At 46.1% G+C, this 12,193-nt stretch overlaps 1 protein-coding gene across 5 annotated transcripts in view; it reads left to right on the top strand.

Moving 5' to 3' along the window:
• LOC125901890 (zinc finger protein 521-like) overlaps window positions 1-12,193 on the top strand; it is a 98,180-nt gene that overhangs the window by 41,576 nt on the left and 44,411 nt on the right. For 4 of the 5 annotated variants that reach the window (XM_049597889.1, XM_049597888.1, XM_049597886.1 and 1 more), the window contains exons 4-5: window positions 1,114-4,625; window positions 4,775-4,859. In XM_049597889.1, the coding sequence (XP_049453846.1) occupies window positions 1,470-4,625; window positions 4,775-4,859 (3,241 nt within the window). In that variant the 5' untranslated portion in view covers window positions 1,114-1,469. The remainder of the gene's footprint in view (window positions 1-1,113; window positions 4,626-4,774; window positions 4,860-12,193) is intronic. The other variant, XM_049597887.1, reaches the window with a different exon arrangement.

Below are 12,193 nucleotides of genomic sequence, written 5' to 3'. Positions count from 1 at the left end.
TTAGAATTCGGCAGCGGGAAGAAGTGGTCTGTAACCTTTTGAACTTGTGGAAAGTGGTGCTATGTGTTTTCCATTCATATCACTGTACAGTGAACCAGGGGAATGGAATGTCGGCAAAGAAGCGATCTGAAAAGGGACACATTAAAGTAATTGCAAAACAAATGGGGGCTGCATTGTCAGTTGACTGGTGTTCCCTGGTCACTCTCTGCACCTGCTTGTCCTTGAGTGAAAGAGTTAGCCATTCGGTTGTCTTCCCCTATCCGTTTCCCAGTCCCCTCCTTACCCCCCCTCTGCATCAGCACATGATACATTCATCCATCCTGTATCAGTTGCCTCACGGCTAAGCGCAGATCAAGCAGACGAATATGATAATAATGCATATTCTATAATCTGATATCTATTGACTGATGTTCTGAAAGGCCTATGTTTCATGAAAATCATCAGTTTTGCAGTGGCTTCCTAAAGGCTATGCATAGCTGCGGTCTAAATTGCACATTTAATCTTCTCTTTCACTCTTGAGAACTGCTTTTCCCTGTTTTTTTTCTCCTCTCTCTTGTCTTAAGGTCATTTCAAGGGCTCTTGTTTTTCAAAAATATTCTAGTAATTGTTCAGGAATAATAGAAATGTTCTAATTTACCTCATGCCGGGCTTACATCCTAAAGTACACCCATTGTCTTGTGTTGGCTTTAAATGTCAGAGAGATTGTGTTTTGAGTCACAGTGGGCTAAGCCATTACATGGCCACATACAAGGTTAATTGTGGTAAAAGTATTTCCACTTATTCTCTTCTCTAATTATACTTTAAATTGCATATTTAAGTGTAACTTTTTAGATAACACCTAAGGAGAGGTATTGTTTCCTGTGAAAGAAAAAAAAAATGGCCTAAGTTGCAAAGAATTCTAAATTCATACACCACAACCTTATAATTACTATGACAAATAACACCACGGTGGCCCACCTTTTGTATTCAAAAGAGTGAGACGAATGAGTTGCTAATACAGTCTTACAAAACACCTCCCTGACTCACACTCTCCTCCTCTCTCCATCTTTTTTCCTCTGACTTACCCCACATACCCTCTTTTCTCTTTTTCCTTCTCTCTGTCTTCTTCTCCAGACGGTGCTGATCTTGAGGATGACCCATCATGTTCTTGGCCGGCATCATCTCCCTCCAGTAAGGATCAGACCTCTCCAGGACACTGCGAGGACTATGATTTTGGGGAGGATGAAGGGGGCCCCGGCCTGCCGTACCCATGCCAGTTCTGTGACAAGTCCTTCAGCCGCTTAAGCTTCCTCAAGCGCCACGAACAGAGCCACGGCGATAAACTCCCTTTCAGCTGCACCTTCTGCAGCCGCTTGTTTAAGCACAAGCGCAGTCGAGATCGACACGTGAAGCTACACACCGGTGACAAGAAGTACCACTGTGGAGAGTGTGACTCTGCCTTTTCCCGCAGCGATCACCTCAAAATCCACATGAAAACTCACGCCTCTAACAAACCCCACAAGTGCCCTGTGTGCCGTCGAGGCTTCCTTTCTTCCAGCTCTCTCCACGGCCACATGCAAGTACACGAAAGGGGCAAAGATGGCAGCAGCTCAAGCCTTTCTCGAGCTGATGAGTGGAAACTGAAAGAAACTCGCAAGTGCAGCCGTTGTGAGGAGGGCTTTGATGTCCCAGAGGAGCTTCAGAGGCATATCGCCGAGTGCCACCCTGAGTGCTCTCCTTCAGAGGATGGAGGCCTGGGTGCTACCCTGCAGTGCATTTACTGCCATGAGCCCTTCAGTGATGAGGGCACCCTGCTGACCCACATTGACCAGGCCCACAGCCGAGACAGGAAGGGCCACACCTGTGCTATCTGCTCCGAGCACTTTCTGTCTGTCGAGGACCTCTATGCTCACATGGACATCCACCAGCTCCCCGAATCTAGTAACCATAGCAACAGCCCTTCTTTGCTAACTGTGGGTTACACCTCTGTCTCCAGCACCACTCCTGACTCAAACCTCTCTGTCGACAGCTCCACAATGGTGGAGACAGCACCGCCTGTGCCCAAGACGAGGGGGCGGAGAAAGAGGGCTGCTCAGAACACATCAGACATCGGAGGACGTTCCTCCAAACAGCCTAAAGTCTCCTACAGTTGCATCTACTGCAACAAGCAAGTATTCTCCAGTTTGGCTGTGCTTCAGATCCACCTGCGAACAATGCATCTGGATAAACCAGAGCAGGCTCACACATGCCAATTTTGTTTGGAGGTTCTGCCCTCTTTACTAAATCTCAATGAACATCTTAAGCAGGTCCACAATGCAGAAGACCATGCTGCCCTGTTAGCCAGCTTGCCTGATGCCCTCCTTCAGTGTAACTTCTGCCCTGAGGTATTGAGTGACCTCAACGCCCTCCAGGAACACATTCGCTGCTCCCACGGCTTTCCCAGCCCTGTGGCAAAGGAGAGCAATGCCTTCTTCTGCCCCCAGTGCTTCATGGGGTTCCTGACAGAGGCGACCCTGGAGGAGCATGTTCGTCAGACTCACTGTGATGGGGGAAGCCTGCGCTTTGACTCCCCCTTGGCTGTAACCCCCAAGGAGTCTATAGTAGAGGTGTACTCCTGCTCGTACTGCACCAATTCCCCCATATTCAACAGTGTTCTGAAGCTCAACAAGCACATCAAGGAGAATCACAAGAACATTCCACTGGCACTGAACTACATCAACAATGGAAAGAAATCCCTGCGCACTCTCAGCCCCTCGTCTCCAATTTCTGTGGAACAGACCATGTTGAAACAAGGCAGCTCAGCCTCACGCACTACCAGTGAGTTCATATGTAACCAGTGTGGAGCCAAGTATACAAGTCTAGACCTTTTCCAGACTCACCTAAAAACTCATCTGGATGGCCTGCAGCCTCAACTCACCTGCCCGCAGTGTAACAAAGAGTTCCCCAACCAGGAGTCCCTGTTGAAGCACGTGACAATTCACTTTACGATTACCTCCACTTATTACATCTGTGAGAGCTGTGACAAGCAGTTCACTTCGGTGGATGACCTGCAGAAGCACCTTCTCGACATGCATACCTTTGTATTCTTTCGCTGCACTCTGTGTCAGGAGGTGTTTGACTCAAAGGTGTCTACCCAGCTCCACCTGGCTGTCAAGCACAGCAATGAGAAAAAGGTGTATCGCTGCACCTCCTGCAACTGGGACTTCAGGCATGAGACTGACCTACAGCTACATGTCAAACACAGCCACCTGGAAAACCAGGGCCGTGCCCACCGCTGCATTTTTTGTGGGGAGTCCTTCGGCACGGAGGTGGAGCTGCAGTGCCACATCACTACCCACAGCAAGAAGTATAACTGTCGCTTCTGCAGTAAGGCCTTTCATGCTATTGTCCTTCTGGAGAAGCATTTGAGGGAGAAACACTGTGTGTTTGAGGGAAAGGCACAGAACTGTGGTGCTAATGGCTCTACTGTAGGTGGCGGGGATGGCCAGCCTAAAGAAGATGCCGAGCTACATGGTCTCCTGACTAACAGCCATGGTCCAGGGACAGCAGTAGGATCTGTGGTGGAGTCCCAGAATAGCCATGATGGAAGTGAGGAGGAGGTGGACACTGCAGAGCCCATGTATGGGTGTGACATCTGTGGAGCATCCTACACCATGGAGTCACTCCTCACTAACCATCAGCTGAGGGACCACAATATACGCCCAGGTGAGAGTGCCATGATGAAAAGGAAAGCTGAGATGATCAAGGGCAACCACAAGTGCAATGTCTGCTCTCGCACCTTCTTCTCTGAGGCTGGGCTGAGGGAACATATGCAGACCCACCTTGGGCCTGTCAAACACTATATGTGCCCTATCTGTGGGGAGCGCTTCCCTTCCTTGCTCACCCTGACTGAGCACAAGGTCACCCATAGCAAGAGTCTGGACACAGGCAGCTGCCGCATTTGTAAGATGCCACTGCAAAGTGAGGAGGACTTCCTGGAACATTGCCAGATGCACCCTGACCTGAGGAACTCCCTGACAGGTTTCCGCTGTGTGGTGTGCATGCAGACAGTCACCTCCACATTGGAGCTCAAGATCCATGGTACCTTCCACATGCAAAAGACAGGCACGATGTCTGGCAACCACCAACCCACTGGCCGCAGCAATATCATCTCTCACAACCAGCAGCAACACCACACCCAAAAACCTTTTAAGTGCGCCTCTTGCCTAAAAGATTTCCGGTCCAAACAAGATCTGGTGAAGCTGGACATCAACGGGCTGCCTTACGGACTCTGTGCATCCTGCGTGACAGCAGCTGGCTCCAAGAGCTCCAGTCCAACGGTGAACGGAGGAAGGCAACAGCAGCAGCACGGTGGAGCCACCACTCCAGCAACAACTACAGCCACGTGGATCCAAGGGGAGAGTCTCAGCCCTGGAGACGGGAAAGGCAAAGCCGTCTCTTCATCATCTTCATCCTCTTCCACATCCTCATCATCCGCTGCCAAGACACGATGCTCCAGCTGTAATGTGAAGTTTGAGTCTGAAGCAGAACTGCAAAACCACATCCAGACAGTGCACCGGGAGCAGGCTGGGGACAGCAACGGCGGGCAGCTCAAGACTCCACAGGTGTCCCCCATGCCCAGAGCCAGTCCCTCACAAACTGAAGAGGTATTGTCACACACCAATGAGCTTGAATAATTCACATTGTTCGGTGTTGGTATGTTAAAGTGTTAAAACCAAAGTGATTTCTAGTATTCAGGATCATTTTTAATTTAAGTTGATCAGAATAATTCTTAATCTCTTTGTCTAATTTTCAGAAGAAGACATACCAGTGCATCAAATGTCAGATGGTGTTCTACAGCGAATGGGACATTCAAGTCCATGTGGCCAACCACATGCTGGGTAGGAGATAACTCTTTTTATTTCATTCATTATGGTCTCTGTTGCACTCCTGGAACAAAGTCATAAAAACAGTGCTTGTGTAATATCTATGTAAATATGTTTTCTACGATGTAGCATAAATTTAATCAATGTGGCTTTAAGGTGGGCGATTTAAATGTTAGAGGGAATGATTTTGTGTGACCGCCATCGATGCAATATACAAATCGTTTAGAAAAATTCACCAAATTTCACAAGTATTTGATCTTTTTAAATAGATTTCAGACAGTCTTTTCATAGTTTTTTAAAAGGTGAATCACATACTCAGGACTGATGTGATATATGTAATAAAATATTTGACCCTGTCTCATTCAGGCTCACAAGTATCTGGATCACATCACCAAATAGGTGGAATTATTTTAATATTTTGACCATCCCCAACTGCATCCCCAGTGTTGTGCATTTATAAACCCATCATCCTCATTCCCCCATGCATGTGAATGGTATAATATAGTACGTGTGCATGCCTGTGGAGCAGAATCTCTCCACTTCAAACCACTCTGTACTTTATGGAGGTCGTTTGAAGTAGTGGAAATATATAGATGATTGAAATATTAAATACCAAAACAGATTTTATTCAAACTCTTAAAAAAATTCCAAATATTATTCCACAGTAAAATCTCCACATTGCTGCTGTACATTAATTTGTTTGTTTGTTTATTGTGCCTCCTCACTTAAGTAGTCTGTTCAGATGACTGAGATCTGAATACAACATTTGGTAAAATACTGTCATGCTCTCTGCATTTAATGACGTCAAATCAACTGAAAAAATGGATATTTGATTTTATTACATTGTGCATCACAAAATTATTCCAAATTTCTCCTTTGCTCTTCACAAGATTCCTAAACAAAGAGTGCTGGTGTAAGACTAACCCTCCACATTTTCAAAATGTCTTTACTTTTGGTAGTCATTTGTATGCAGGCAGAATAATTTGTAGAGAACAGACAATTGGAAAACAGGTTTTCTTGCCTGCAGTAAGTAGGCGTCTGAATTCCGGTCTCACGTTCCTTTATTCATTCATTTATTCAGCTCGTTTGGCGGCTCTTTCATTACACTGCATTATCTGTTGTCTTCAGTGGGAGAGAGACTCATTGATCTGGAACCAAACCGCCTCTCTGTTTGGGACACGCTTCTAGGCGCAGGTGAATTTAAACACGGTGGGCAATTCTATCAGGACCGGTAGGCAATTCTATCAGGGACCCACTGTTTGTGCATAAACAATCAGAAGCATGTGATTTGTGATTTTGATGCTTCGGTGTATTTGCAAAGGAGAGAGACGAGCTGAGAGTGTGTAGGTGTGTATTTTGTATTCATCTTTGCGATCTGCTCACCCACTATTCTACTGGGGGTGCCTAATACAGTACCATGCCAGCATTAGTCCTTTCTCTCGCAAAGGCAGGCACGGAGCACACTGGGAGGGTAGAAAACAAACCCCCCTACTGGTTATTTTATGTCTGTCAGCCGCACAAGCACACAGTTCCCCCATAATAGTGGAATTCAGACAGCTTAAGATAACAGGAGGATAGGTGATTGGGTTATTGTCTGATGTCTTACTTCTCTGATATGCCGTTGCTTTGTATTCAACATGATCACGGGTTTCATCAGACTCCTCAAAAGGGTTTCTGTTAGATGTATTTGCTTTGTGATCTCTAAAATATGGAGAAAACAAAACTCATTGTAATGAAAATTGGTAGAAAGATGAAGTCGTCGTGAAGGGACTGCATTTTTGTAAAACAAACAAACAAAAAGGAATCAAATAAAGGAAAATATATTTGACCAAAGAGGTATACAGAGAAACTTATGCATCAGGTTAGTTGTGTAACAACATAATGTTGATCTCTTGGTTTTATATATCATCTACCTTTTAATGTAGAATGGGGTTAAATTCAAACCAGGCTGTAATCACTGCAAAGCCAATTTGGGCCAAAAACACAGGAAAAAAAATACTCATTTGGAAAAGCTCTAAATACCTTCTCTACTGAAAAGGGGACACTTTCTCCTTTTAATGGCCATCTGCACAGGAGAGGGGAAACAGGGGGCTGGGGTCATCTCCGCTCAGCTGTCAGCGTTATTAGCGTAGGTAATGGAGCAGACGCTGGATTCATAGGGGTGTTGTTTTCATCCATGCCCCGCTCCATGGTGTCAGTTCACACTGATAACTCTATATATAGTGATGTGCCGTGACATAACCATAGTGCTAAGTGTATGGAACAACAAAACCTGAGCCTGTCTCACCCAGACAAGTCCATATTAGCTGCCTTTGTAATACAATCGTCTCCCCGAACCACTCAGCCTCCACCCTCACCTCCTCCCATCGGTCCAAAGTGCTCGTGGCTGCCTCTTCTGTACGCCTGCCAGCACATTTTGATGCATGGATATTACACTCAGACGATGACGGTCCTGCTTCAGACATAAAGCGCAGCTCTGGTGCCCAGCTACTCAACATTTACTATGATAATAGAGGTAAATGAAAGGGAAGGAGGTGGCCATGGGTGCAGAGGGGTGTGTTGCAGACCAGCCCCAGCCAAGCCTGTGAACGGCCCCACGTGTTTTAAGATGGAGGCCGCAGCCTGCTAGGGCCCAGATGGATCAGTACACATTTGCTGTACAGCTGGTCGCTCTGTTTGGGGACCTGGTGTGATACTCCTATGGAGAAAAAAATGATATCGCCACCATCCAAGGAGCAATTTAATAGCAGGCCAGAAGACAGCTGGCCACTCTTTAGTTTAGAGTTTTTTTGGCATGGCTCACTTACAGAATTGAGGGTGTCCGATTTTTCTCTAGAGACACACAGATTTATACAGCTTTCAGCTGCTGCAGTCACTATCAAACCTTTTATTTCTATTTTTCTTTGAGATTAGAAAACAAATCTGTCGTGCATTTTAATTTGCCATCTTGATCTGAAGTAATTGCAATGTAAAAAAAATATTTAACATCACAGTGCTCTCACAAAGTCGTTTGCTTTTTTTTTAAGAGGACCTTTGAAGGTCTTTCATTGACACAAAAGCCTGTTTGGTTTTATCAGCATGCCATCATGCCACCCCATTGCTTCACTTTGACCCCACTGTAAACTATGACATTTGGAGCCTCATGGGGGGCACGTTTGGCCCATTTATCGCACTGTTTCAAATGTCCCTGTGTGGATTTTCAGAGCCCTGACATGTTTTGAAGCACGGGCTCTGTCTTAAAGGGTTTTAAAGGTGAAAAGGGTTTTTGCTTTCCTGTTATATCTGCTCTCAATCCAATTCTCATCTCACTCCTGTCCATTCCAAGCAGCTACTGCCAAGGTGGCAGCGCTCAGAAGGACAATTGTAAACAAACAAACCAAACCACATCCCAGAAAAGTGTTTTTTGGGGTCACCTCTACGGATTTTTTGGGTCGGTGACAGCACTGAGCTCGAAGCCAAGTCAGGGAGGAGCCTTCTCTCACAGAGAGGAGCCGGTGGCCTGGTCGGCCCAGGCAGAGGGGGGCACTGGAGGGGTGGAAAGGTTCGGGGGCGGAGAGGGAAAGGCACATTTGCTGTACAGCTGGCCGCTCTGTGTGAAGCAGGCACTGTGGGCCGTTACAGAGCTGGAGAGGAGAGCGAGTGAGAGGCCTTTAGCTCTCCTCTAGCTTTTCCTCCTCCTCTCTGTTCTCTCTTTCTCCTTTCCCCCCTCTCTCAGTCCACTATCTCTCCATTTTCCTCTGTCTCACTATCTAGCACTCACATTTTCATATAAACCATGCTCCAACCTGGCAAAACATACTGCGTTGGCTGTCAGTGGGGGAACAGACAGGAGGCACACTGTAACAGTATTTGAAGCTGGAAGGCTTGTTTTGTTTCTTGCTAAGGGCCGCAAATTATCCTTGACACATATCCTCTTGTCTTGAGCCCCTGGAGCAACTTGGCCAGTGTATGTTGATTACATGGTCTCCATCACTGTCTCTGCCCTGGTGGCAACACATTTACTACTCCATTAAGTGCTTCTTTTTCCTCCCGGTGCATAAACAGAATTTAGTATTTCCATTCTTTGTTTCTTTTCCTATAATCCTCTTTGATTAGGCATGTCTGTTGGTGTTCCCTCAGTTTCTGGGACTCATTCATAGAGCACACACACATGTAATCTGCTAACAAACATGGCCAAACACTCCTCATTTGACTCCTAGGGGGCTGGATCAGAGTCAGAACTCAATAGACAACACGGCACAGGAACAGGATCAATCTTATGAAATAAATAAGAGAACAGGCTTGGACCAGCCAGTGGGAACAAAGGAAACCATGCGTGCCATATACTGAGTGTGATATCTGCCTGCTTTTATTAATTGGTGATTAATAACGCCTCTCTGTTCGTTAGCGCAGTCACCTCCCGTGCAGCCAAGTGTGTTGCTGCTAATATGCAATTATGCGCACCTTACTGCTCGTTACATTATACCTCTCCCTGACTAATGTGGCGTCCATGAGGAGAATAGAAAACAGAGTGAGCTGCAAGAAAAAAAGCTATCAATAAGATTCTCACATTCGCCGTGTTACCTACCTGTCTGGATGGAAAACAAAAAAAAAAAAAAAAGAAGTTTCTTACAAATTCCTCAATGTAACCAGGAGACTGCATTAAAAGTTTTACAGCATTGCAGAGACTGTTTTGCTCTTCCTGGTGTTTTTGTTGTAAAGCAGAGGTAATTGACATCACCATGGGGATGCTCTGTTGCTAGGCCAGACAAGCTCAGGCTGATGTGGTCCTTATCTATTGATTTTCCTGACATTTCCCCACACTTCACAGACTAGGCCAACATGTGAGAAAATATCTGATGCTCTCAGTTCATACAGCCTGTTTGTACAAACTCCGAGCGAACACTTGCTGCCCCTTACTGCATTGCAATTGGTAAGTTGATGTCACCATGGTGATTTGGGGGCAAATTCACAGCAGTGATTGGCCGAACTGTGCTCATTTTTTGAGCTAATCACTCTAAAGCGCAAATAGATACAGTCGTGCAGATTTGTATGAATCCTACATTTTTTTCTGTGAATTTAAAGACATCGACTAATGAAGGAATCACTGGTGTGCTTTTAGAAACCGCCTATGCAAGTCTAGTCAGGGACTGAATAAAGGTAGGCTCTTCCTGTGCTTCTGGCTATGTTTTATTGATATACAGGAGGGATGTCTCCTTTAGAGTGTTAATGCCAACCCTTGTTCTGAAGTGAAGCCCATAAATACTGGATGATCAGAATTAACCTCTGCATTACTCCACCTCCCCATGGTCTCTGAGATGTCACCAAGGCCGTAGGTGCATGCGCACCCCTGGTCTGATGGGGTTGCTTAGCAGTCTGACTGGAGGGGGGCTTATGGGAGAAGTGCAAACAGACAGTCCTGCCTTAGTAAAGGTCAGAGCTGCAACCTACACCTCTCAAATCCCAGCCTGGCCCTGATGGGACCGGGGTTCCAAGCGTGCCTAGAGATGCTTGTGGTAAGGGAGAATGGCAGTGAGAGTGAAGTGGTGCGCTACTGCTGAACTGCATTGCTTTTAGCGGTTGTCAGCACCAATAGGAGTGTGACAGATTTGATCTAACTTTGTGTAGTGGCTCTTACTTGGTGTGTTTTTGGAATGACATGCACGCTGGGACGCCAGTAGCTATCATATGCTACTGAATAGGACAGAGCCTCAATGTTGTTCTCCAAATTGTTGTTAAGTATGCTTCATAGGTGGAGAGAGGTTTGTTTTAGAATACAAACAGACTCCAAAAGAGTACCCCAAAAAAGTTTTAGCTCTCTTTATGACGCACAATGGTGGTTTTACAAAGTACCATGTAACGAATTACTATCCTCATCGAACTTTGGCTGTGTGAATGGCAGACAGGGGAGGAGAGGGGAGGGGGATAGGGTTCTGAAAGGCCCCCCAGCGTCAAAGCCTTAATAATCATGTGAGCAGCGCTGGACTTCATTACCCTCCTGTTCGACAGGCCGAGTGCCAGCCTGGATTGCTGGCTGGCTGTGGCAAGGTCAACGGCGGAGGAAAAACCAGTTACTGTGTTACTCTGGAGCGGAATGGAGAGGGGCGGCCATCTGTCAGCTCAGGCCTGCCATACCCGCAGAGCAAATGGACACGGGCGGCCAGAGGAGAGGCCACAGACACCCATAGAGCTAAACCCAGTGAGCATAACACTGAGGCATGGACACAGATCCAGCCAAAGAGATGGGCCTTGGTACCACTAAAACACATATATACACACACACACACACTCACACACATAGCGGAGAAGATAAGGCTATCTCCAAGAAATTTGGCAGCAGGTTGTGTGTGTTTATGCATGTTTGTTTTTAGTGTCAGCGCACTATTGGGCCCCTACTGTTTTAAGTCCAGATGGCAAACCATTTGATAAAAAGTTGATAAAAGTTTTGCTTGGCTTGCCAACGGTAAATGTTTTAATCATAGTGCTCCTTTATGAAGACAAACTCCTTATGAATCTAAGTGCAGGAAATGTTATCATTGACTTTAGAGCACATTTTTCATTTCAGCAGGGACGACAGGCAAGTTACGGACCTGGTGGAAGCAACGTTTTCTCCCTAACAACAATAGAACACCTCTGTTACAGATACCAAGGGTGAGGGTTTTGTTTCCACATTAGCGGGGGCACATAAAATGGGGGGTTTGGGGGTCCTCCGCCAAAAAATCTGCGCAGCAAACACCTAATATCCTGCATTCTAGTGATTTTTAAGCAAACATCTCTAATTTTGTCAAGTATCATGTATTTATCGTGGACAGATGCACATGTTCTAAGTATTGAGGGAAATGTGTCCCCTGCATTCCCCCCGAAATCTACATCCACGATATGTACTGTCTCTCTTTATATTCAGATGTCACACTCTTCCATATCAGACTCTAGTTTTAGTGTTTCACCTTGCTGGCTGTTTGTCGGTGTCTGAGTCGCAGCGACCCTCTCTGTGAGGACCTTTACGATGCCCTCTGGCCAAAGTGGAAGAACCCTGTGGAATGTTCCAAAGCTCTCTAATAGGTTTCAGGTGCTGCGGGCCACCGGCCAGCCCCCCGCCATCACCCCACTCTGTGTGTCTTGTGTGATAGGACTCCCTGCTCAACAGTCAAAGCACCGCCATTTCTCCTCTAAGAGAGAGAGAGAGGGCAGAGTTACGAAATGGATACCCATCGTTGTTTACTGTGAAGTCTTTGCTCATCTCTATGAGTTGTTGTAGTAGTCCTCTTTTCTTTACTTCGAGCCTTGTACATCTCCTCCAAATTTCTCTTACACATATGGTTGAAGTTCGGGCAGAAATGCAATTTGCATCTCTTCCATCCCACAACTCA

Source organism: Epinephelus fuscoguttatus, linkage group LG15 (assembly GCF_011397635.1).
Source record: "Epinephelus fuscoguttatus linkage group LG15, E.fuscoguttatus.final_Chr_v1".
Taxonomy (NCBI): domain Eukaryota; kingdom Metazoa; phylum Chordata; class Actinopteri; order Perciformes; family Serranidae; genus Epinephelus; species Epinephelus fuscoguttatus.
This window is presented reverse-complemented; position numbering and strand designations above follow the sequence as displayed.